Source organism: Lygodium microphyllum, chromosome 26 (assembly GCF_053477565.2).
Source record: "Lygodium microphyllum isolate KBCC chromosome 26, Lygodium_microphyllum_v1.1.10, whole genome shotgun sequence".
In the NCBI taxonomy this organism is placed as follows: domain Eukaryota; kingdom Viridiplantae; phylum Streptophyta; class Polypodiopsida; order Schizaeales; family Lygodiaceae; genus Lygodium; species Lygodium microphyllum.
Genome location: NC_141160.1, coordinates 52,801,414 through 52,827,162, shown reverse-complemented (window position 1 = coordinate 52,827,162; position 25,749 = coordinate 52,801,414). Strand labels below are relative to the sequence as shown.

Here is a 25,749-nt window from a genome sequence, read left to right as displayed (position 1 = left end):
GGTGAAATGGGCTATAGAGTTTGGGTTCCAGGCATTAAAAAGGTGCTATGCAGCCGGGATGTGGTATTTAATGAGTCAAAGCTACTGAAAAATGTCACATCTAATGACTCAAACAAAAAGAAAGTTAAATTTCAGCATGATCAGTTACTTCAGCAGCCATCAGCCACTGAATATTCAGCTCCTTTCGATGCTGATTAAGACAATCAGCGTATCATTATTGAGCCAGATGAAAATGGGAAGAAGGGGATGCTCAATATCAGCTTGAGCACCAAAATCAGCATGCTGAAAATGAATTACAGCAGCCTGAAATTGTATTACAGCACTTGAACATGCAGTTCAGCAGCCAAATAATGAGGTCATTGACATTCCCTTGGATGTGGATCCATTAGTTGATAACACAAATCATTGGGTAAGAAGGTCTACACATGTCAGAAGACATATACAAAGATTTGATCCTTCTTTGAACTGCATTCTGCTCACAGATGAAGATGAGCCTCTTACATATAAAGAGGCCTTATCATGTGAATTAAAGAAAAAGTGGGAGCTAGCTATGCAGGAAGAAATAAAGTCATTGTATCAAAATAATACTTTTGGGATTTGGTTACATTGCCCAAGGATAGGAAAGCCATTCCTAACAAATGGGTCTATAAAATCAAATGTGTGGATGGCAAACCCAAATACAAAGCCAGACTTGTGGCTAAGGGCTCTACACCAAAGGAGGGCATTGATTTTCACGAAGTGTTTTCTCCTATTGTCAAAATGACCACTCTTCGAGTGTTATTTGCCATTGTAGCATCTATGGATCTTGAACTTGATTAGATGGATGTTAGAACTACATTTCTACATGGTGATCTGGAAGAAGAATTGTAGGCTCCTAGACAATGGTATAAAAAGTTTAATGCCCTCATGCTCTCACATGGATTTAAAAGGAGTAGTGCAGATCACTGCTTATATATTAAGAGGGCTGATGATGGAAGCCTTATTATACTTGTACTTTATGTGGATGATATGCTTATTGCTGGTAAGCATAAAAGCCAGATTAATGCATTGAAAAGACAACTGAATTCAGCCTTTTCCATGAAGGATTTGGGTGCAGCTGAACATATTTTGGGCATACGTGTAACACAAGATAGAGAGCAACAAGAAGTTCTCTCACAAGAAAAGTACATCAGCAAAGTACTTGATCGTTTCTCTATGGCTGATGCTAAGCCTCTTGGTGTACCTTTTCCACCTTATCTTAAGCTTAGCAAAGCAAATTGCCCAAAAGATGATAAGGCAGTCAATATTATGAAGGGTGCTCCTTATGTTTCAGCTTGTGGTTCACTCATGTATACTATGGTTGCCACTAGACCTGACATTGCTTATGCAGTGGGAGTAGTGAGCAGGTTCATGTCAAATCTTGGCAATGCATATTGGGAAGCAGTGAAATGTATCTTACGATACCTTAAGGGCACACAAAGAAAATGTATTTGCTATGGCAAGGGTAGATCTGCAAGGGTATTGTGATGCAAACATGGTAGGTGACTTGGATACTCGCAAGTCTAACCTTGACTGGTGGGGCGGTTTCTTGGTGCTCTAGATTGCAAAAAATAGTAGCACTCTCTACCACTAAGGCTGAATATATTTCAGCCACTGAAGCTTCAAAAGAAGCAGTTTGGCTTAGTCGTTTGGTCAAGGATTTTGGGCTGCCCACCAAAACACCTGTACTTAGATGTGATAGCCAAAGCAATGTATGCCTAGCTAAGAATGCCATGTTTCATGCACGTACCAAATATATTGATGTTCGGTATCATTTTATCAGGCAAGTTCTGGATGATGGTCAAGTCACCCTGACTAAGATCAAATCACAGGATAACCCTGTAGACGTTCTCACTAAAAGTCTTGCAAAGGCTCAACATGAGCATTGCATTAGACTTGTGGGAGTTGATTAAAGATTCACTTCGAACCTTTAAGTGGGAGGTTATTGGGTGTAAAGGCCCTTTACACTCTCCTGTGTATATACTACTTTACACAAGTGAACTCACCCTAGTGGATGTAACTGTACCGTACCCTAAGTATAAATACATTCTTTCATTCTTTGTGTGTACCACACTGATACAAACCTATCCGTTGACTCACTCTCACTCTATCTCATTGTTCAGCATTGTTCAATTCTGGATCATTGAGCACCTCAATTAATGCACCTGCTCTCTACTCACTCTCTATCTGCTTCCGCTTCAACTCTACACTCCCCATCCATGGTTTTGCCGCATTGGTACATCCGGCCTACAAGTCACTGACAGTCATGGATGATAGAGAGTTCCGTTCGGACTAGCTTGCTTATTTGACTCGAGTGGTCCCTATGGATGATCACAATGCAGTGCTGGAGGAGCTAGGATACTATGCAAATCAGAGAGGGCATGTTCCTTTCGCTTCTCCCACTTGTTGGAGGAGAGAGTCACTTGTGAAGCCTTATTTTAGTGGCAAAACTTTGGATACGCATAGGAGACCCTTCAGCCCTTACCCATGAGGGTCCTTGCCTGAGATTGCTCTTCCAGTGCATGTGAGAGAAGTTGGAATGCCTATTCTCTCATTCACACAAAGATTCGCAATCGGCTTAGCACACAACAGTTAGAGCGCCTAGTCTACTGCCGCACTAACTTACGCATGATGAGGGCTATGATGAGCATGGGTAGTGCGAAGCAGGTAAAGTTTAAACACTTAACCATAGAATTTGAAAATTGTTGTTTTAAACTTTGAACTTTGAAGTTTATACTTTACAATTTAGACTTTAGCATTTACAATCTTACGTGTATCACTGCATTATGTAGGTGAATGTTGATACATTCAATTAATGGGTGACACTCTTCCGGGTACACATCAAGAGGTGGATGAGGAGAAGGAGATGATTTTTGCAAAGCTCTATAGAGAGCTTATAGCAGCACATACTCGCGACACTCACAGTTAGTGTGCTCGTGGGCGAGAAGTTTGAGTAGGTGGTAGCAGAGGCATGGTCATTCAATGCCCTCCAACATCAAGGGGTGGTGGTTTGAGTGGCTTGTAGACATATGCAAGGCGGGGCTCTAGTAGCTCACATCCTATGCCTCATGATGACATCCCTCCTTGCCTACAGAGTCGCCACCTAGGGAGCCATCATTTGATGATGATGGTAACCTCATCAATGAGGATGAGTATGAGTGTGTCTCATCATTTGATGGCGAGGAGTCATCTTCAGACTCTCTTGATGAGCACTCAAATGGGTCTAATGATGATGATGATCTACTTCTCTCTCTCCTCTGTCTAGCTCTCTCTAGACTCTATCCCTCCTACCTCTACTTGTATCTCTATATTCTTTACCTCTATTACAATGCCTAAGCCCCTTCATCATGAAGCCTTCACATTACACACAACTCACCACGATCCATGAATCGTCATCCATCATTGCAGCTAACTCCTTTCATGCATTACATGTCTTCAAATTTTTAGATGAAATTTGATCTTTGACATTACTTGTGACTAGAGTCTTGGATTTACATTGTGTCTCAACCTCTCCTAGTGTTCATTGCTTGGTTTGCTTGCAATGCCATTATGACAATTCTCAACCCACATTGTTGTGACAGCAAACTCAAACATCCTTGTGCAGTAGACTGCACTAATAAAGGCATGAAAGGCTGTACTAGTACTTTCTGACAAAATATTATGCCTGACAGCTCTTGAGGATTCTTTTTACCCCCTCCAAATTTGCACTCTCAACATCACTGCTCTGCTCAATAGGATTCTACATGCTTGCCCTTGTAGGATCCCCTCTAATATCTGTGCTCTCAGCCTGTCACCTTTCTTTCTGCTCTGCATGACTTTGCTGAAAACATCGACATCAATGTCAATTTTACTAACAATCTTTGCTTTCAATTATACAAGGAGATCTTCCAAACTTGACTAATGCTTGATCGATTATCAGGTAGCAGATAATGTCTAATGGATTATGTAGGTGCATAACCACTCATTGTGTGAATGTTAGTCTCTGACAAAGAAAGAAAAAGAAGACAGGACATAATAAGAAGGAAAGAAGAAACACACAACAAAACTAAGAGAGACACAGCTTTAGAGATTGATGGGCATAACGAAAAAAAATGTGTTTGCTCATCTTCAACATAAGTGAGCTTTTAGAAGTACACCAAGCAGAAACTATTTGATTCTCTTCCTCTACAAACCTGTCACAACACCCAAGTTTGAAGCTAATGACTGGATGATTGCTCCTGCTAATGTTGCTATAACAAGCACCCAAAGAAGCTGCATGAAAAATCAGTTCAACATATTATCATCAGGAGAATCCATTCCCTCTGTAAGATAATTGTTGCATTAAAACTAAAGATGTCTAGTTTCCAATCCTATATGCTAAACCATCAAATGGAGTTGCATGTACATGTATGCTGAAGAATTTTGTAAAGTCAAATGCGATAAAAACTTGACTCAGAATTACGAATTGACTCATCTTGAAGGCGATGCATCTAAGAAACCCAACCTACATGAAGATAGTGATCATACTTCAACTTAAATACTGATAGAAAGAGGAATCGTGAAATTGCGCACCTCAAACTTAAACTTTGCTCCTGCTTGGAGGTCACTTTCAACTAAAAAGCAGGCAAATGTAAAAATCAAAACTCAATAGACTTTAAAGTGCAAATGCAGGATGCCAAAGAAGATAAGCGACTCACAGTTCCCAGGATCCATGTATGCAATAGAAACAAGAAACCCTGGTCCAACATAAGCAAGAAGCTTCTTTAAACCCTGGTTCTGTATAAACAACAAATCAGGAAAGCTCAGGTGGCCATAATTATTTACTTGCTTCAAAGATTTCTCCTCATGTGTTGTACAACTATCTTAACAAAACATTTCAAATCAAACCTTAAGGATCTCATGGGTAACTTGGCAAGGGTTGTGTGATCAATACAAATACCTCTCAATCACACTTCATTAACAGCCAGAAAACCAAAATATTACCTTGAGCCCAAGGTTTTTACCTTGAGACAAATTCGGTTTTACATTGAGGAAGATTTTCTGGTCTCCTCTAGTGTCTGAGACCACCACCTAGTCCAAACCTTAGACACTGCACTTGTCTTTGCAATTCACAGAGGATTGCCACTTGACCTAAAGTACCCAATAGATAACTAGCATTGTCAAGTAGTGCAAGCCTACATAGGCTAAGCTTTGAGCACCTAAACCTATGCAGTCTATAAATTTCAACTTTCATGATTTAGAGGGGATATGAATCTGTACTTTATGTGGAGCACCTTAATAATCACTAGCTCAGCTAAATCTGAAAAGGAATCCATTCAGGCATAATTGTAGTTGCCAAGAAACAAATATGACAGGAAACCCAGTTAACTGGTATATTTTAGGCATTTTTATTGTGCTTTATTTGTGGCATTTTAGGGCATTTAATGCTGGCCGACCAGCTGCTGTTTATGGGATATTTATTGCCCATGTATTGTGCTCCTCCTCCTCAGTTGTACATTCATCACCTGGAGGTCCTAGAGGAGAGAAAGCAGCCAGTGCCAATGCCCGTGCTATCAAAAGATGACGTACCAGCGAGACAGTAGGGTTGGCGGGGAGGAACACAGAGTGAACTCAGCAAACATGAAGAAGAGAAGAGAAGAGAGAAGAAACTCTGATGAATGGAATGATGAAGTTCTGAATCATGGAGTGAATGTGATACAAGGGAACAAGGGTGCCGTAGCACAAGGAATATGATGAAAACAACCACGAACCACGAACCACAATATCCTCCTAAAGGGGTGTGAGGGTAGTGGAGAGGCTTGAGAGAAGAGGTGACGGACTGAATGAATCAGCCATAAAGAATGAATGAGAGAGTGGCCTATAAATAGGCGTAGTCAGTCTAGGATGGCGCCCCTTTTTGGGGCTGCAAACCCTAAACGCAAAACGCAAAAATGTAAACTGCAGGTGAAGGGTGAAGGGTTTCTCAACACCACCTCTCAGGCCCAAAAAGGAGAACAAGAGAAGAGTGAGGTGGAGATGCAATGCTACATGCTGAAGAATGCTCATGCAGCAGGTGCCACTTGGACAGCGTCCCTCGTGGAAAAATCGTTCACTTGCCCAAGCGCCCTGGTACAAAGATAAAGAAAACATGCAATGCATAGGAGGAATGTCGGACTTTGTGTGGTGCCAAGAACTGTAAGGATATGCCCGTACTCGATCTCGAGAGGTGGCTTCATGCTGACCAAGTGACCAAGGCAAGAAGAGAAGAGGAGGAAGAATATGTAGAGGATCCCTAAGATCCAAGATTTCCACCGGAAAGGGAACCTGCAGTAAAGAACAATAGACAGAGTAAACTAGAGAACCCGAAACTCAACCTCGAGAGAGACGCCACTAGCTCCGTGCATCCATGTTGGAAGGAATATGAAGGCCTCGTCACCAAGTCGCGACTAAACCTTCGAGGTCCTGATCTAGGTGGTAACTGAAGATCTTGGGTATCAGTAAAAGAGATGACTGGTCAAAGACAACCACCCCAAGAAAGTAGATGATGGGTGAAGAACTTCATGTGGAGTAGGTTCCCCCTCTAAGGTGGGAGGTGGAGGGTCCCCCGCTGAAGTTGAAGAAGAAGTAGATGCCCCCTCTGAGGGCAAAGAAATAACATCCCCCTCTTAATCCCCCTCTAAAGTAGATAGGAAATCCAAAAACTCATGGATCACGGACTCCAAAATGTCTGATGACGAAAGAAGTGCCGCCAGTCGTACTGAAGAAGATATCTGGGGTGTCAAAGAGCTCCTAGAGGTAGCCTCTCGAACCTAAGTGGTCGAGGTTGGGGAAGGGTGGAACTTAGAATGAGCAAGAGGTGGGCAACAGTCGCTGTCTCTCAATGTGGAGCAGACTGGGTAGTCGAAGAAGAGCAAGGAGTCGAGCAGTCACTGTCTCTCGAAGGAGCAGACTAACGAGGAGACGGTATCAAACAATCACTGTCTCTCGATGGAGTGGAGTGCAAATCCGTAGGTTGTGGAAGCCATTGTACCTGAAAATAAGTGGGAGAAGACTGCCGCTGGCATTGAGACAATCTCTAGGAGGTCGTAGCGCCAATCGATCCTCCATGTGTGCTGAAAAGGACTTGGTGCGCATCGGATGCATCTTATTGCCTTGAGCATAGTGCTTTGATAGCCAAGGTAAGAAGCTCTTCCACCTTGCTTAATTTGCTTTGGGTTATAGCCGCAGGAGGCTCCTAAGGCCAGTAGGGATGCAATCTTCGATTATAGTGAAACTTGCTAGAGCAAGAAAAATTATGTATATACTAGAAATATGTCCTTTAAGGCTTTCTTACAATGACTTTTGGCATCTGAGGTCATTTCAATCTTTGTTCTGTACATGCAAATGGTTAAAACACTAGTTTTTGGATATACTATAGTTTCGGTTATATTAGTTGTTTACAGATGCACATGTTACAAATTTCAAATCTATAAGATTTCAAGTATTTGCTAGGTTGCAAATATAGAAGGCATCTGCATACACAACAACAAATAAGAAAGCTACCACTACCACGACCACGACTATGACTACGACTACCACAACAACAATAAACAAGAAAAGAAGAAACAAGACAACGACTATCACAACAACAATAAACAAGAAAAGAAGAAATTAAACAACAATCACTAAAACAAAAACGAGGCATAGACGCGCAAAGTCGCGCATCTATCAGAGAGTCTATAAGTGAGTGTAAATGTATGTGTAAATAGACGCGAATTTTGCGTCTATATATCCGCGCAAATAGATGCTAATATAGATGCGCCAGCAGACGCACAATTATTTAACCACCTAAAATTAGCATTGCAACCAGTAGAAAAACGCAGGTGAGGAGAGAGAGAGACCAAAAACGCAGGCAACAGGAGAGAGAAAGACTAAAAACGCTTGCAGGAGAGATAAAGACTAAAAACGCAAGCAGGACAGCCTGCAAGAGAGAGAAAGACTAAAAACGCAGACAACAAGAGAGAGAGAGAGAGAGAAAGACTAAAAACGCAGGTAGGACAGCCGACAGGAGAGAGAAAGACTAAAAACGTAGGCAGTAGGACTGTGATAACGTAGCAAGCTATACGGCAACAGGTCTACACAAGAATAGCAGTCGCCTAACTGAAATCAGCTCCAAACTGCGTGAAGAGGGCTAGAAATTAGGCGCCAACTGATGGAGACAGCAATGGACAGCTTTGGCTGAGATGTCCTCTGCAAACGAGGTGTGAGCAGCAAGCTAAAACACCTGAAATCTACAAAAACGAGACTTTGATGCAACGGAAGAAGAAGAGAAGTGCAAGCCGAACCCACCACTGGTCTTTGGCTTCACTGGAGTGGAGGATCTTTACCGCTGTTTGAGCAGATCCAGCTCTGATACCATGTCAAAAGATGATGTACCAGCGAGACAGTGGGGTTGGCGGGGGGGAACACGAAGTGAACTCAGCAAACATGGACAAGAGAAGATAAGAGAGAAGAAACTCTGATGAATGGAATGATGAAGTTCTGAATCATAGAGTGAATATGATACGAGGAAACAAGGGTGTCGTAGCACAAGGAAGATGATGAAGACAGCCACGAACCACGAACCATAATGTCCTCCTAAAGGGGTGTGAGGGTGGTGGAGAGGCTGGAGAGAAGAGGTGACGACCTGAATGAATCAACCGTAAAGAATGAATGAGAGAGAGGCCTATAAATAGGCACAGTCAGTCTAGGATGGAAACCCTTTTTGGGGCTGCAAACCCTAAACGCAAAACACAGAAACATAAAAAACGCAAACTGCAAGTGAAGGGTGAAGGGTTTCTCAACACGCGCAGCCAGCAACTCACTGTTTACACAACTATCACTTGTCTTAGTTCATGGATTCCATTTCCTAAGTCTTCTTCTGAGTTCTCTTCTTTTGTAGTGTTCTCCTTTTCTCTCTATCTTGATTCTTGTGTTCAGCAATCTATTTCAGCGTATGTATATGCTTCCATTGCTGCATCTACTTTTGACATTGTCCATCAATGTATTTGGCATTGCTGAAGCAGCTCACAAAGGACACATGGATCGCTTCTTTTTTTGTCTCCTCCTCCTTTTCTCCAACAACAACTTTTTCTTCTCTTCTTCTTTTCTGGAAGTAATAGCAGCAGCAAATTCCCTTCACATGTGCAGATCTTTGCTGCTTTGATACCACCATTGGGTATGGAGCCTAAGAGAGTGGCTATGGCAGGTGGAACCTGATAGATCAGAGAGAGAGAGAGAGAGAGAGAGAGAGGACTCTAACAGTGCAAAATACAAATCTGAGTACTAGGTTGATTGAGTGATCTAATAGTACAAAGGTTGGGCCTTATTATGTAAGGCTAGAGTCACACCTAGCCCTTTGACTCTTTTTTAAGAAAGAGGCATAAAGTGTGTTTACACCTCTATGCTCTCAATAGCACACACAAAGGTGTGTCTGCATACAAGAGGCATAATATCTTACATAAACAATAGCCTCTAAGCCATGCACATGCACATTTGTGTCCATGAACTCTAATAGTACACGATACAAATCTGAACACTTGGTTGATTGAGTGATCTAATAGTACAAAGGTTGGGCCTTCTTATGTAAGGCTAGAATCACAGCTAGCCTTTGACTCTTTTTTTAAAAAGAGGCATGAAGTGTGTTTACACCTCCGTGCTCTTAATAGCACACACTAAGGTGTGTTTGAATACAAGAGGCATAATATCTAGCATAAACGGCAGCCTCTGAGCCATGCACATGCACGTTTGAGTCCATGAGCTTGTCGGTAGAGCTTGCTATTTTCTAGCTCCAGATACACATATCTGCTCTAGTTTGTATGTCTACTATCAAGAATAACATTTTTCAATTGTGAGGTAATACTAATTTCCTTGTATGTTTTCTATCATGGGCTCAATAACCCACCACCGTAAGGAAGGTATGTTAGATATTATGCCTCCTCTAGAGTCTATGTGGATACACCTTAGGGTGTGTTCGTGATAGCCTAGAGCCGTGAACACACCCTACACCTCCCTCATAAAAGAAGAGTCAAAAGGTTAGGTGTGACTCTCGCCTTATAAAATAAGGCCCAACCTTTGTACTTTTTAGATCCCACTCAATCCATCCAATATTCAGCTTTCTCTAACACTGAGTGCTGGTATCCTCAAACAGACACATGGTTACAACTACATATGCTACATATAGATCACCTTTCACATCTACAATATAGCTTGGATTCCCCTTTCTTAGAGCTTAACTGAGAGGAGCTTAACACAATCATTAGGACGGACATTATTTAGCTACATACAGCTAGGACCTGGATTGCACCCATCCAGGACTTGGGGATGAAGATGGCTTTAGATCGAAAGCATCTTCTACATGTATGCCCTGATGGTTTTGTGATCCGGCCGAGATACATGGATATGCTAGACAGTCATTTCCTGGACAGACGGTGGACAGCAGATCACATTTCCTGGACAAACAGTGGACAGCAGATCAGCACAGGGTGCCACGTCAGCAGGCGCCACATCAGCAAGTGCCACGTCAACCTACAGTCGGACAGTGCAGTCGGCCAGTTATTTGGGCATTATTTTATTACAGTTGGCTGCATTTATTGCAGCCGACCTGGTCACTTTTATGCCTTTTTCTTTTTGGCTATTTATAGCCGGGTTGTGGCACACTCCAACAGTCATTCATTCATTTCAGATTCTAATCTTGAGATCTGTTGGCTGAGACATACTGTGCTCGGGGCTAGGGCTAACAAAGATTGAGGTCATCAAGTCGGAGACACGCAATTATTTCCTCTGCCCCCATGTATTTCTGCACTCTTATACAGCATACTACATCGTAGATTTTCTGCGTTCACACTCTCTCTCTCTCTCTCTCTCTCTCTCTCTCTCTCTCTCTCTCTCTCTCTGTGTTCACTCTCTCTCAGTCTTTGTCCTAAGCTTCCGCATCACTGCACTCTAACATGGTATCAGAGTGGTGAAGATGGACTGACTGAGGGCTAAACCTATCTGAAGAGGAGATTTCAGCACGACACAAGGCTGCATTTCCAGGATTTGAGGGTGAGCAAGAGGGCTGCGCATCGGATCAAGGCTGAAGCGAGCGTGGGCGTGCAGGAAAGGAGTCTAATCGGTGAATTTGCTACAGGTTATTGCTCTTCGAAGGGGAGGGAGGCTGCATTTGAGGCCTTCCATTGCAGATTTTACCTTTTCATCGCCTCCGACGGGTGAAGGTTTGGGCAGCGGAGGAATCAGCCCTAGAAGGCTGCGTTTTCACAGTCAAAGGGGACTACTTTTGCGTTTGTGCAGGTGAAACCAGCCTTCCTTCTTGGAATGGGTGGTGATAACTTGATTTAAGAGTTAATTACAGCAATAAATAAATGCACATAAAATGAAATACACACTTTACCATAACATTCTTGGACAGTAGACACCCTGTTGGCCCCAAAATTGGCGCCCCTTGCAGTGTTTCTTTAGCTTTCATTCAGTTGGAAGGAGTACAACTTGAGATTCTTCAATCTCCTCCTGCTAACCAATTGCTCTTGCTGTCATAAATATCCAACAAGCCTTTTGGGTCATTTGCCCCTTGTTTCACCTAGGAATTCTTCTCCAATTTGACCCTTGGCTGGCCAAATGCTGCCCCAAATCAATTTGGGATGGGCTGGCTCCTGAAATCCCTTGATAATCTTCAATTATCAGCTGTTGATTTCAGTCCCTTGAGCCTTCAATCTCTGGCACGGATCCCAAGGTGACTGCTAAACCCTAATTTCTGCTGTGAATTAGGGTTTACTGCAGAAATTACAGATCAGCCCACCAAAAATGGCTGAGATCTCCTCCGAATGGCTGAGAATTGCTGAGAATGGCTGAGCATAGGCTGAAGGAGATGAGAGAATGCTGTAGAGAGAGAAATTTTTGAGATTTGTCGCGAAGAACTGATCAAAATCAGTTGCTGCCCTGCTGTACCAGCCCCAAACGGATGCACCAACAACAATAGGAGCATCAAAGACTGTGACCTTCAGAAGAAAGTGCATCAGCAGCAATTGTCAGCTTCCCAAGGTCAAGAATATGCAATCTCCATCACCAAAATGGTCTCCAATGGTTGGGAATTGGCCCCTAAAGCTGGCAGCAACAGTCCAACAGCTCCAAAAACGAAAAAACGAGATTTCCCTCTCCCTTCAACCCTATTTAGCGTTTCCCCCACTTGCATGGGAAAGTTTTGCCAAGTGGCAGATTTCTTAATCCATTTTCAGCAATTTCCAGCCGTTTAATTCATTTTCAGAATTAATTAATTCTGAAAATTAATTCAGCCCTTAATCCATGCCCAAAAATTTGACCTTGCCCATCCAAAAATTAACTGGCTAGGCCAATTGCAACCCAAAGTGGTCGCATGCATTAATTGACCCTTGGACAAGCATTAATCCATTAATTAATGCCTAGTCCCTAGTGTCACCACTGACACTTAATGGCCAATTAATGGTCCTAGGGGCAAACTGACACCAAAATTCACCTAGAATCTAACAAGTGTAACTTGTTACAACTTTTGCCTTTGACACCCATCTTTTTCACAGGGTCCTTCAGTCTTCAACTGTGAGAAAGTAGCTTGCACCTCACATGTGCAACACATGTGCATCTTTTAATTGCACATTTGATTAATCCTTTAATCAAATGTCAATTAAACATAAGCAAAGCATCAAATTTTCACGTCCTCGTGGCAGCAGGTATTTTAGGTTAACATGTCTATAGAGACTGATTTGGAGTTCCACATGATCATGGACAGGAAGGTGCCTGTCCTACCGGCTCTTCCATTGGATCAAAAGCTTGATGGTGACAATTACCGCATCTGACAAGTGATGATGTTGGCCATTTTAAAGTCTTATGATTTGGCAAAACTGGTGATGGAGGAGATTAACAGGCCCTCGATGAGGAATGAGTCCAAACTCTCTTCCAATGCTCGTGCGGAGTTGACCAAGGCCCAGTCTCATTAGGACAAACTGAATGCCAGGATTCGATCTTTTCTGTTTTTGTCTTGCACTACAGCCGTGATAGCTCATATCGAGCACTTGACGGTGGCTCGAGAGATATGGCTGGAGCTCGATTAGATGTACAACTGGATGACCCTGATGAAGAGGGTTTCTTTGGAGGTGCAAATACGGACCTTGTCCGTGAATAATTCTTCTTCGCTTCGAGAACACATCAACAAGCTTCGGCAGCTTCAGATGCAGGTTCAAAATGCGAGGAAGCCTATTTCCTCCAAAGACATGGCGATCGCTTTACTATCCCAATTGCCGCCACGATTCAGTACTTTTTATTCCGCTCTTATTGCATCAGGGCAGGAGTCGACTCTTCCTACCGAAGGATTCTGGAGCGTGTGGCTGCACCCTCATTAGCTGCTTTTCTACACTTAGCAGTCATTGAGAACTCTACACCGAAGACTTCTGATGCTGCGATGGCAGCTCCCCAGGCTTGTGAGTGGATTGTGGACAGTGGTGCCTCTCGGCACATGACTTCTTCTCTTGTTGGTGTTGCCCATTTGCGATCTTCGCGTGGGCAGATTCTCATTGGAGACAGCTCTTCTGTGTATTGCTGCGCGGGGTGAGATGTAGCTTATTCCAAATGGACATGGTGGTACCCCACTTCTGAGGTGTTACATATGCCAGGTTTGGGATATCATTTGCTTTTGGTCCATAAGATTTGTGCTCTTGGCCTCTTAGTGGAGTTTGACAGTGATATTGTTGGAGTCCTTGATCATGGATCGAGGAAGGTTCTCTCTGTAGGGTATGAGGAGAATGGCGTCTACAAATTGAAGTCTTCTTCAGCTCTTACTTCTCTTCTTCTTACTTCTCAGACACAGTCCAAGTTATGGTATGCTCGATTTGGCCACCTGAGCTACAAGTACCTTCGGAAGGCATCGCGAGGATCATTTGTCCGAGGATTGCTGGACATAGTGGTAAGCCATCAGCCATGTGTCTCCTGTATTCGTGCGAAACTGCATCGGGATGCGATTCCCAACAAAGCTTCTAGGCGGTCTACTTCACCCATGGAGCTTGTATCTACGGATCTTTGTGGCCTGATGAGGACCGAGTCCCTCAAGGGGAGCTTGCACTTCATGTTGATCGTAGATAACTAGAGCAGGATGACTTGGGCCTATTTCTTGACTTTGAAGTCGGAAGCTTTCTCTCACTTCGCGGATTGGCTTCTCTTTGAAGAGAACCGTTCTGGTCAGTGACTGAAGACCTTGTGTTTAGACAAGGGAGATGAATTTATGTCTAATGAGTTTGCTCGTTTTTGTGCAAATAGGGGCATTCACCAGGAGTTTGCTAACACCAACACTCCCCAAGAGAATGGCATTTTGGAGCAGAAGAACTGAAGTGTGATTGAGATGGCGCGCACCATGATAGACCACCGACAGACACCTCAGTTTCTGTGGGCCGAGGCAGTGGCTACCACAGTTCACATCCTCAATCGATCTCCCACTTTGGCCGTTGACAGGATGACACCTTTTGAGGCTTACTTCGGGACTAAGCCTGATGTCTCTTATTTCAAGATCTTTGGGTGTGACGCTTATGTGCACATTCCGAAGACAAAGTGTGATAAGTTCAAGACGGCTTCCCGATGACAAGTTTTTGTTGGCTATAGCTCCCAGTCCCAAGGTTATCATTTGTTTGATCCTGTCAAGCGGGATGTCTACACAAGCTGAGATGTGTGGTTCATGCCACAAAGGGGGGTGAGGAGCACCCCATCCTAGGAGATCCAGGGGAGAGTTGGGCTCCCGAGACAATTCCTTTGGAGCATGAGCCTCTTGATGGAGACTCTTCTTCTGATTCAGAGTCTTCTCTTCCACCGGCCACCCCCGACGAGCTTCCGCCAGTAGATGTTCCTGAGTCTTCAGCAAATGGAGAGCGACGGGGAGAGGTTCATTCTCCTCCTCGTTGGGCCCGTGACACTCTCCAAGATTCAAGAATCAAGGGGGTCCCTGAGGGGTCGAAACCACAGGATGGACCGCGGAAGTCACGGAGAAACCAGGCACATTCTTTAAAGCTTGTTTACTCCAACTATTGATTGTTGACCCATGTTATGCAGGATCAAGAGCCCACTTCAATGAAGGAGGCTTTGCAGTCTGATCATTGGCGGAAGCCCATGGAAGCCGAGTTGGAGGCTATTGAGAGGAATGGCACTTGGTCTCTTGTGCCTCGTCTCTCTCACAAGAAGGTGATCGGCATCAAGTGGGTCTTCAAGACCAAGTACCTTAGTGATGGTTCTTTGGACAAGCACAAGGCTCGCCTTGTTGCTAAAGGTTTTGCTCAACGCCCCGGCATTGATTTCCATGATACTTTTGCCCCCACTGCTCGTATGGCGACTATTCGAGCTATTCTTGCCTTGGCTGGCCATAGGAGATGGCCTGTCTATCAGTTGGATGTGAAGTTGGCCTTTTCTGAATGGTGACTTGCAGGAGGAGATCTATGTTGAGAAGCCTCCTAGCTTTGGATCCTCAGATGGGCAAGTTTACCGATTGAAGAAGGCCTTGTATGGCCTCAAGCAGGCTCCGCGTGCATGGAACGAAAAGATTGACTTGTTTCTTTAGTCAAAGTTAGGATATCGGCGCTCCAAGGCCGATCCACAGCTTTATGTGCACACTTCCGAGGTTGGTCGTGTGTTGTTTGTGTTATATGTTGATGATTTGATTCTGATAGGGGATCATGCACAGAAGGTCCAAGAGACCAAGACAACTTTACATCAAGCATTCGAGATGACGGACTTGGGACTTCTTCATTTCTTCTTGGGTCACAAGATTTATCAGTCTCAGAGGGGGATTTTCATCTCTCAGCAGAGGTACATTCAGAAGCTCTTGATGACTTTTGAGATGGAGACTTGTCAGCCCATTACTACTCCTATGGATCCAAATTGGAAGGCCACTTCACACTCAGATTCTCCCGTGATGGATGCTTCATGCTACTGTCAGTTGACTGGATCCTTGATTTGGCTTCTCAACACTCGTGTTGATCTTTGTTTTACTGTGGGTCTTTTGGCACGGTTCATGACTGAACCCCAACATGTGCATTGGCACGCTGCCCTGAGGATTCTTTGGTATTTGAGGGGGACCTCTGACTTAGGGATTTCTTATCCTGCAGGTACAGATGCTTCCGATTTGGTTCTTGCAGGTTGAAGCGACTCAGATTGGGCTGCCAATGTGGACCACCAACGGTCTACTACAGGCTATTGTTTTATCTTGGGTACACGTGTTATCTCTTGGAGTAGCAAGAATAAGGTACAACAGGGGGGGAGAAGTCGATGTCAAAGACAAAGTGTTGAACCCTGTAGAATACCAAGAAGGGTAGAAACCCCCTCTCAACCTGGATGTAGATGCCGAAGAAGAAAGAGGAGCCTGAGGTCGATCTTCGTGTGGTGCCGAGAACCATAAGGAATGAAGAGGAGGAGGAAGTATCCCAGCTGGAAGAGCTAGGTAGAAGTCACCGCCATGATAGCATGAAGAGAGATGTTGCACGATCCGCCTCAAGAGGGAAAGTCTCCATGCTGGTAGAAGAGCAAAACTCCAAGGATAATGAAACCATGAAGGAACAGCGCGCATCCCAAGTCTCCAGCCCATGTAGGACTGGGCAAACCTACATGTTAGCCCTACACTGAAAACAAAACCTGCAAAGGAGATCAAAGTCTGCAATCACAGAGGTCAGTTAGTGAGATGCTCCAAAAACAAAACAAAACTAAAATGAAAAGCTAACTGAAGGAACAAGTGCAAAGATGCAAATGTATATGTGTGTGTGAGTAAATGCAGCAGAAGACTTAAAATGTAGAGACAAAAATCCTATGGGTCCGACTCTAAGAGTGCAAAAAATGAATGCTAAACTGACCTAGGGTATCCGAAAGGACCTAAAGACATGCTAGTCTAAGAAGGTGGCCACCATCGCGTACGTCCAGTAACAGGGCTCTACCAAGGGAACGCCTGACAAGGTGGGGAGGAAGGTGAGATAGATGCATGAAGTGCAACAAGATCGGTACCTGCAGACCAATCAACCAATCCTTCAGGAGTAGAGAAGGATGGCTGCTGAGGCTGTTCGGGTGCCACATGTCTAGCAATCGCTGTGGGGGCTGGAGGAGCAGATGGGGCAGCAGTGGAAGGCGTAGCACCACTAGATTGTGAAGTCACAGCGGTCTACTGAGGCTTTTTAGGTGGAAGACCTTGAACCTTGGAGCAACAGTCCTCGTCCACATGGCCTGCTCTCTGGCAGTGTATGCAAAACCGGTTTTTCTTAGAGAGTTGCTGCCAGATAGGTCTTGATTCTTTGGTTCCATCGGAGGAAGAGGAGTCACCCTTTGATTGGCTTGCCTTCGCATCTAGCGAGTTCTTGCCACTGGTGGTTTTCCCTCCCGAAGAAGAAGCAACCGATCCCCTCTGCTCTAAATAAGGCTGTGATGAGGATTTCTTGTGGACTTGATCATGCAGCCTTGCGTAACGCAAAAACTGACACTCAAACTCGTAGAAGGTTGGCAATTGAGGTTAGGAGATGATGTGTTGAATGATATTGAAGTATTTTGCGAGCAACTTATTCAAGAAGAATGTAACTTGATCGTCATCTGACTTTGGAGAACCAGCAGTGGCGAACTCGACAAGTAACTGCCAAGAAGAATGTAACTTGATCGTCATCTGACTTTGGAGAGCCAGTAGTGGCGAATTCGGCAAGTAACTACCTGTAGTCAACCAGCTTGACTTGCAGATCATCCCCTTCCTTAAGAGAGAACTCTTCAATCTCAAAGTCGAGATTGATGCTCCGAGTACGATCACGAGCCGCATAGCAATCGAGAAGGTGACTCCAATGCTCTGACACGAGCGGGAAGTGCTGCAACTGAGAGTGAAACTCAGGAAGCAATCCCTGCATCAGCTCAACATTGGTTGTAGCAGTGCAGACTCTCCATTGACGGATGTAGTCAGGGTGAGTTGTTCGAGGGTCCGGCATAGGCTCTAGACCAATGACGAGGTCCCAAAGACCCTAAGACTCAAGCACTTGTTGCATGAAATTCGACCAAGTAGTGAAATTTGACCCGTTAAAACGTGTCTTATCCGTGAAGGCATTCTTGGCCATTGCAGCAGGAGTGGTAGTACTCGGAGATGGATAGTGTGGAAAAGTGTAGTGGGGGTAGGATGGGGGAGTAGAGTACACTTGGGAATGGGCCCCATAGTGCCCACCAGGCATGCGGGTAGTGTGCAAGGTGGATCCATAGGTAGGGATGGGCTAACTAGGCATGGGCATGGTAGCCACATGAGGAACCTAAGGAGGTGGGATGGGAACATGAGGAGCAGAAGATGGGAATCCCTGCGTAGGTGTAACCCAAGGAGAGAGTGAAGACGCACCATAAGCTGAGGATGGAAACCCCTACGTATGAGTGGACATGGGAGATGTGAAGCTGGGGATAGTGAGGGGGATGCCCATCACAGTCGACCCAGGAGTGATGGGTGTGCTCATTTGCTAAAAGGTGAGAGGCACTGTGTTAAAGGGTAGCATTCCCCCTAACGAAGTACCATGGTGCAAAGAGATAGAGAATGGAGTGGAGAAGGAAAATGTGCTAGGAGCGGAAATGGAAGATCCAACCCCTAGGGTGTGTGAAGCAGATGTGGAGTGTAATCCAAGATTTTGGAAAGATGATGACAGATGATCAAGGTGTGATATAGAAGAGGGTGGGATGAGAGGGAAGTGATAAGTGTGTGTGATATACTCAAATGAAACAAAAGCTATAGATGTACCTGAATTCCGTCTGCTTCGTGAGCCCCCTCTATTGAAGTTCACATACGCAAAGCCATCCGGATCCTGTACCTCAAAAGAAGAAACAGGCGAGGGTTTTGATTCATGCAACACAAAAAAATTGTACAAACCTGACATTGGACCTGGCTGAGATGATGAAGATGGATTGCCAACCATTCCGAATGCCGTATATCCTCCATGATCAAAGAGGTGGCCAGCCTCACCAACCGGTTCGAATGTGGTAGCAAAACTGGTAGGAGGGGTGTAAACATCACCGTATTTGTTGCGATAGTACTCCTCAAAGTCCTCCTCTGTCATGTTAGTGAAATCTGGTAAAGGTGGAGTGTCGTCCTCCTCACCGAGTCCATAATGCCATCTCAGGGCCTCCAATGATGAAGGAGCCTGATAAGACATCATAGGAACTAGAGAAGAAGGTGTCTGGGACATTGTGATTTGGTTACGAGTCATATTGTGTGCCTCACACAAAGACTAGCTCTCAACAATATCCGCAGGATACTCTTTACAAGAGCACCGGCTCTGATACCATGTTAAGAAGACTGCTGGGGTTTGCACTGAGGATACACAGTGTACAACCACGACAGAAACACAAAGACACAAACACAGACACAGAGGGCAAAACTCAAACCCTAAACGCAAAACTCAAAACTCAAACACAAACAGAAGAAGGGAGAGAAAGAACACAACTCTGAAGTGAATGAATGCTGTAAATGAATGTAAGAGTGTTTAATGTGCTTAAGGGCAGAGCAATGTCGGAGTGTGACATCCACCGGAGACGGATCCCAAGTCTGTGACCACCAGTCGGAGTGTAGAAGTGTTGAATAGTGAATGGCAGCAGGCTGGTCACTAAAACGCAGCAGTCTGGAGGCTGGAAACTGGTAAACGCAGCAATGTACCACCGATCGGGGGCTGGAAACTGTGCACAGTCTGCTATAAACAGCACGCTGAAACAATGTCTCAGAGTGTCAGGGCCTGCAATGCTGAAGACGCAGGCTGGCTGACCCTGGAGATGATGGACAGCAGGCTGAACAACAGTCTGGGACAGTTTGGAGCAATTGCCAGCAGCTGAGAGCTGTCGCCTACAGCAATGGACGGGCTGAAGATGATGTGGCTGCAGTCGATGATGGCTAGACAGCAGATGGAGGTGGGCTGTAGGCTGGAAATTGGGTGCCAACAGCAACAGAGGGTGTGTGGGCTGGTGTAACCTACAAACAAGGATCATGGCTGAATGGGGGCAACCTGTCTATTTATAGATGTGGAAGGGCGACCCAAAAATTAGGGTTTCCACTAAAGTTTCTCAAAACGCTCCCCGTTTTAGGGTTTCCACTGAACTCTCTCGAACCGCTCCCCATTTTAGGGTTTTACTCTAAAAGAGCATTTTTAGTGTGTTTTGGCGTTGTTTAAGAGGCTAATCAGCAAGTAATGCATATTTTAGCTCAACACTTGTCCCATGGAGTATGATGTGCCATTGGTCAATTCTACACATCCTCACACCAGTTAGGATATAGACCGGTCACCATGGAGGAGATCCCCTTTCCCCAAAGGGCTGGATTTGCCAACTTGAGTAGGAGACTGAGGAGCACTACATATGCAGATCCCCAATGTACTATGAGATCAAAGGGCGCTTCCATTATCTGTTCTAAGAGGGATTCAAGACCACTATCCAGGGTGATGGACTTCCCAAATCTGCAGTCTTGGACTCTTCCTTTTGGAGCTACATCTTATAGCGATGTGTTCATCCCCACAACGCACATAGGCATGTATAGGGCAGTTTATGCAGTCGCTTTATGTACTGAAGCAGGTCGGCCAGCAGTTTTGCAGTCACCAGCAGGATGAGCAGGGTTTACGGCAGGCCAAACAGGGCCGATGGTCTTTGCCACATGACATGCAACTGTTCACTACATTTTTTGCACTATTTTATTCATTTGTGTGCACTCAGTCATATTTGGCAGCAATCACCTACATTTAATTGGCCGAACTAGTCATTTTCTTGCATTATTTTATGCCTATATAGGCAGCCCTACCCACTCATCACAATCACTTCAATTTCTTGCAGGTGAGAGAGAGCTCCAACTAGTGATACTCCGATAGCCCATTGTATACATTTGTCTTCAGCATTCACTCTACATCCTTCACACTCTCTCTCTCTCTCTCTCTCTCTCTCTCTCTCTCTCTCCACACTTCTTTCAATCCAGTCATATGCTTCCACATTCGCTGCACTCTAACATGGTATCAAAGCAGCATAGAAGGGCTGATTGATCGTGGGCAACTCTGAAGAGTAAGTTTCAAAACGACACCAAGGTTGCATTTCCAATGTTCGAGGGCATGCAGGAGGGCTATGTATCTACACAAGGCTGAAGCGAGTTGGAGACCCACGAGAAAGGAAGGCAAGCTACTATTTTTGTGTAGGTTTTGCTGTCAAAGAAGGCAACACGGATGGAGAGTTTGTCTCCAATGAGCTAGCTTGGTTTTGTGTGGATCAAGGGATTCATTAGGAGTTTGCTAACACAAACACTCCTCCAAGAGGGTGGCATTTGGAGCGAAAGAAAAGGAGTGTGATCAAGATGGCTAAAACTAAGCATTGGCTGACACCTCAACATCTTTGGGCTAAAGCAATGGCCATCCTAGTCCATATCCTAAATCGGTCACACACATTTTCCGTTGTTGGTATGACTCTTTTTGAGTCATAATTTGGACTAAAGCTAGATATTTCCTATTTCAAGGTATTTGCGTGTGACACCCCTGTCATATTCCAAAGAAGCATAGGGAAAAGTTCAAGCACGCTTCCAAGAGCCTGGTATTTGTTGGCTACAACTCTCAATCTCAGAGGGGTAAAGTATTTATAATCCCATCTCACAAGACGTCTATACAAGCCAAGCATAGTAACCAAAAAGCATGTTTCATCTTGGCGAAATGCAAAACCTCGAAACACACGAAACAATTCATTTTGTTTTGTGAACCAAACTTTTTTTAAAAGGTTTTCCTTTATTAAAAATAACATGGGGGTTGTTTTTCTTTTACAATTAGCATTTTTTCTACCCTCCTTGCGTGCCCAATCACCTCCTTCATATTTTCATACTTTTTTTTATTTTGAGGTTGTGAAACGAAAAAAAATTTAACGAGTTTCTTTTATTAAAGGACATGCAGGCTCTTTTTCTAGCACAACCCACATTTTTTATATCCTTGCACACCCCATCACCTCCTCCTCCTCCTTGTGCAGCACCTCCTCTTCCTCCTTATCTAGACTAACCACAACCTACTCATGATCTTCTCTCACTCAACTAGTGGGAACTTCCTACTACTCTTTAAGAGTGGGTTTTCTAGAGCTTGGACACCTACAATCTCAAAATAAAGGTGTACCATTTGTGAAAGCATTGGACATTAGTGACTAGTCAAGTACTACTTTAAGAAGAAGGAACAAGCAAATTCAACTAAAGAAAACAAAACAAATAAGAGAAGCCAATGCTTCCATTTAGCACTCCTAATAGCAATTAGGATTTCTAACCTCTTACAATAGACAAAATCCCCTCCATATCACAAAGGCTAGGCCTAATGATCTTTGAGTATTAGCCAACCGGTAAGTCCAATAAGTCATGGCTAGGACAAAAAAGGCATTTTCATGATGGTAGTCTACGAGTTAGTAGATCTTTAGCCAATGTTTAATGCATAGTAATTTGATGATTGTTGTAGTTGTTAAAGTAGTAAGACTCTAAACTATTGGCCTATGTATTAGCAGTGGGACTAGTTTGAAGGGGGGGCATTGGAAATCATCCTAACCCCAATTAGCACCATGATTGATCAAAGATTTCTGCAAGTATAAGGATCAAGGTACTGCAAAAAATAGATTCCTAGTTGATCACAATTGATCAAAGATTCATCCAAGACAAGATAGCAATTGTACTACAATAGTTTAGAGTGTGGAAATGTGCAAGATTGCATATCTAAGCTAGGGTGTAGTAAGGGCATGCAATTGGCAACCCTTTTCCTTCCTATACCTCAGAATTACTATTATATATATGAGAAGAAGGATCACTTTCGCCTTTGGATTCTGTTCTCTCACTTGAGTTATATGTGCTCCAAAGACGTGTCTCACTAGTGTACATCCAATGACTCTTTCCTCATTCTATACTTGCAAGGCACTACAAGTTTTCACAAGCCCAAAACCAGACATGCAGAGCAGGTGAACAGTTCATGCACTAAGTGCGACTATGCTTTGGACTGATTGGCTGTAAGTGAGGAGCTAACAAATACTATCACTCATGCTGGGGTCGGATTCCTGTGGGAAAGGAAAGCGATCGCTCAAAGTTACTCACACAAGACATATTGAGATCACATTCTTGCTCAAATTTTCAGCTGAACAACCTTCCCATTTCAATATTGCAAGTTGAATAATTTCGCTGAACAACCTTCCCATTTCAATTTTACAAATTGAATAATCCCGCTGAACAACCTTCCCGTTTCGATGTTAAAAGTTGAACAACTTCCATGCAAGTAATATTATGGCTGGCTAACAGGCAAGCGTACTAAAACATTCATTGAAAAAGTAGCTTTTTCGGGTAACATATCGGAATTTCATCACAGAAAAGGCTTGTTGTCGATTGGAAGATGACCAGAAATCCTTACCTGAGGCACCTCGATTTGAAGGTTTTTCAAATCGACAATGGTCTCTGAGAGGTAGCCGAGCTTGCCTGCGTCCTCTGATTCATCGGTGACAGCATGGTAGCTGGATCGATTGAAAGGAGGAGGCCGGCCATCTTCTTTCTGGAGCTCCATAACTGACAAGTCTGGTCTGAAAACTTCCCCTGCAAGAAAATGCGGATTTCAGCAAGGTATGGCAGCATGCGTTGGCTAGGGTTTTGGCTTCTGGCCGGCCTACTCCTCCTCCTCCCTTTTATCTTCAGGCGTGCTGGCAAACTACAAAAACAGAGGGTAGGGGACAGCCGGACAGCTCTGTTTTATGTTAGCTCTTGTCGCCATAGCCTGTCCGACTTGGTAATCGATCAAGCTTTTGTATTAGTCTCTAATCACAATTCTTTAATAGACGCTTTTCCTCTAATCCAGCTTTTGTATTAATCTCTAATCACAACTCTTTAATTGACACTTTTCCTCGTATCTTTGTCGCCCTTACATATACCCCATTGCATGGTGGTTTGTCCATTTTAAATTCTAAATAAATGCACTCTTTATAATGCTAACTATAATAATATTTGTCATAATTAAAACAACAGCGCATGGGATGCGCAAAAAGTGTTGCAGAAAGCAAGTTAATAGGATCGGTTGCTTGCAACAAGTGAATGTATCAAAACCTAGGCATGAGAGCAGGTTAATAGGATCGGTTGCTTGCAACAAGTGAATGTATCAAAACCTAGGCATGATGTATATGTCTGGCTTGACCACCTCCAAAGTGCACAAGACTACACTTTGAAAGTGAGGGACCATAGAAAGAAAAGAATAGGGAACAACAATGTGTAGAGGTCAATTTAAGTTTAGCTCGATGTAGTTCTCTTACTCTACCCAAGAGTGCACATCGATCATCGCAATAGCATGCCCTTAAATAAACTGTGTTGTAAATGAACATAAGCTATGGAGAATCCAATGGCAACTTAGTGGAGTTTGTTCTAATGTCAAAGTGTAAAGAACATGGAAGTTTCTCATTCACACACAACGTTTGAACACTTGTACTACTATGCTTTAAGACAGTGCCATAATCATCAAATTGTGATATCAACAGTGTGGCTCTTGTTATTTGGGCCAAAGCCCATTGACTCGAAGGTTAGCACTCGAGGAGGTACTTCTCGCTCAAAGGTGAAAGACCCCCCAAAGTTGCCTCGCCAAGGCTTCAACCTACAAGCACACGCAATACAATCAATGCCCCTACCTATCATGAATAAATTTATAACAATATATTGAAGGTGAGAGGAGAGAATGATAGCTAGTTTGATACACTAAAAAATCTACTTAACAACCATTTAATGTCATGGTGTAGTTATTCACACCTTCATATTTTTGTTGCAAATCATTGTGGAGACAATTATGTAAAGCCATCCTAGTGGAAATTTGAAAGACATACAAACCATGACATTTACACATAAAAGCTCAGGAATGTGCTTTTTTAATAGGAATGCAAAACTCTTCCCATCCACTTCCCCATAAAACTAAGTAAATCAAATGCAAATGTGCATTGAATGGTGGTAACTCTTTTCTACTTGATTAAATGTATAACATAGAGTGTGCATTGCTCTTTTAATCAAACCTAGGGGGCCCTTTAGTAAATTAAAAGCATAAGCTTCAATGTTATCAAACCACTATGACCATCTTAATTGCTCTAGAGAAAGAGTGCCAAGAGGGCCTTAAGGCAAAAAAATAAATTGTAATAGTCTTCTAGACATGGATGCAAAATATCATGTCCAAGCTCATCTCAAGTAGTTTAAACTATTCTCCTTTTTTCTCTTGATTTAAGCACTTAGCATCAACTATCTTACTAAATCTTCATATTGCACCACTTTATTGGAAAAAAGAGAAGTGTACACAACACACATCTACCACATGACCCTTGTGAGATATACCCTAAAATATCTCTTTTAAGTCTAGATTACAGTATTGTACTTGTGATATCCACATCAAGTTGCCCTACCACAAAATGTTGAGTTATTGATTATTACAAATTGTTTGTAGTGGTCCTAATATTAGCATCATTTTAGTGTTATGCAAAATATGTGCTTTTATGGTTCCCTTTTGGTTTGTTCATATGGAACTTCCTATTCTTATGCTTACTTCGAAAAGAATAGCAAATTAAAGTTTTCATTAAAACTCCACCTCATAAATTGCCAAAGGAAACAAAGAATGGTAACCACCCATAAAAAGTTTGCCTTTACAAAGAATTCATCACTTTCATACCTTCACTTTCATATAGTCTCGATACTAACTTTCATGCCTTTGCTTTCATATCACCTCGATACCAGCTTTCTCTAGCAAGCCAAAAAGTGATAAGAATGAATGT

The 25,749-nt window shown here is 43.5% G+C and overlaps 1 protein-coding gene across 3 annotated transcripts in view; it reads right to left on the bottom strand.

Moving 5' to 3' along the window:
• The window catches only part of LOC148013270 (metal transporter Nramp6-like), a 57,382-nt gene extending 33,568 nt beyond the window's left edge, over window positions 1-23,814 (bottom strand). The window contains exons 1-4 of one of the 3 annotated variants that reach the window (XM_087668396.1): window positions 23,373-23,814; window positions 4,695-4,773; window positions 4,570-4,610; window positions 4,191-4,269 (exon numbers count right to left, since the gene is read on the bottom strand). In XM_087668396.1, the coding sequence (XP_087524522.1) occupies window positions 4,191-4,269; window positions 4,570-4,610; window positions 4,695-4,773; window positions 23,373-23,522 (349 nt within the window). In that variant the 5' untranslated portion in view covers window positions 23,523-23,814. The remainder of the gene's footprint in view (window positions 1-4,190; window positions 4,270-4,569; window positions 4,611-4,694; window positions 4,774-23,372) is intronic. The other 2 variants (XM_087668394.1, XM_087668395.1) reach the window with 2 other exon arrangements.
• Between the last annotated feature and the right edge of the window lie 1,935 nt (window positions 23,815-25,749).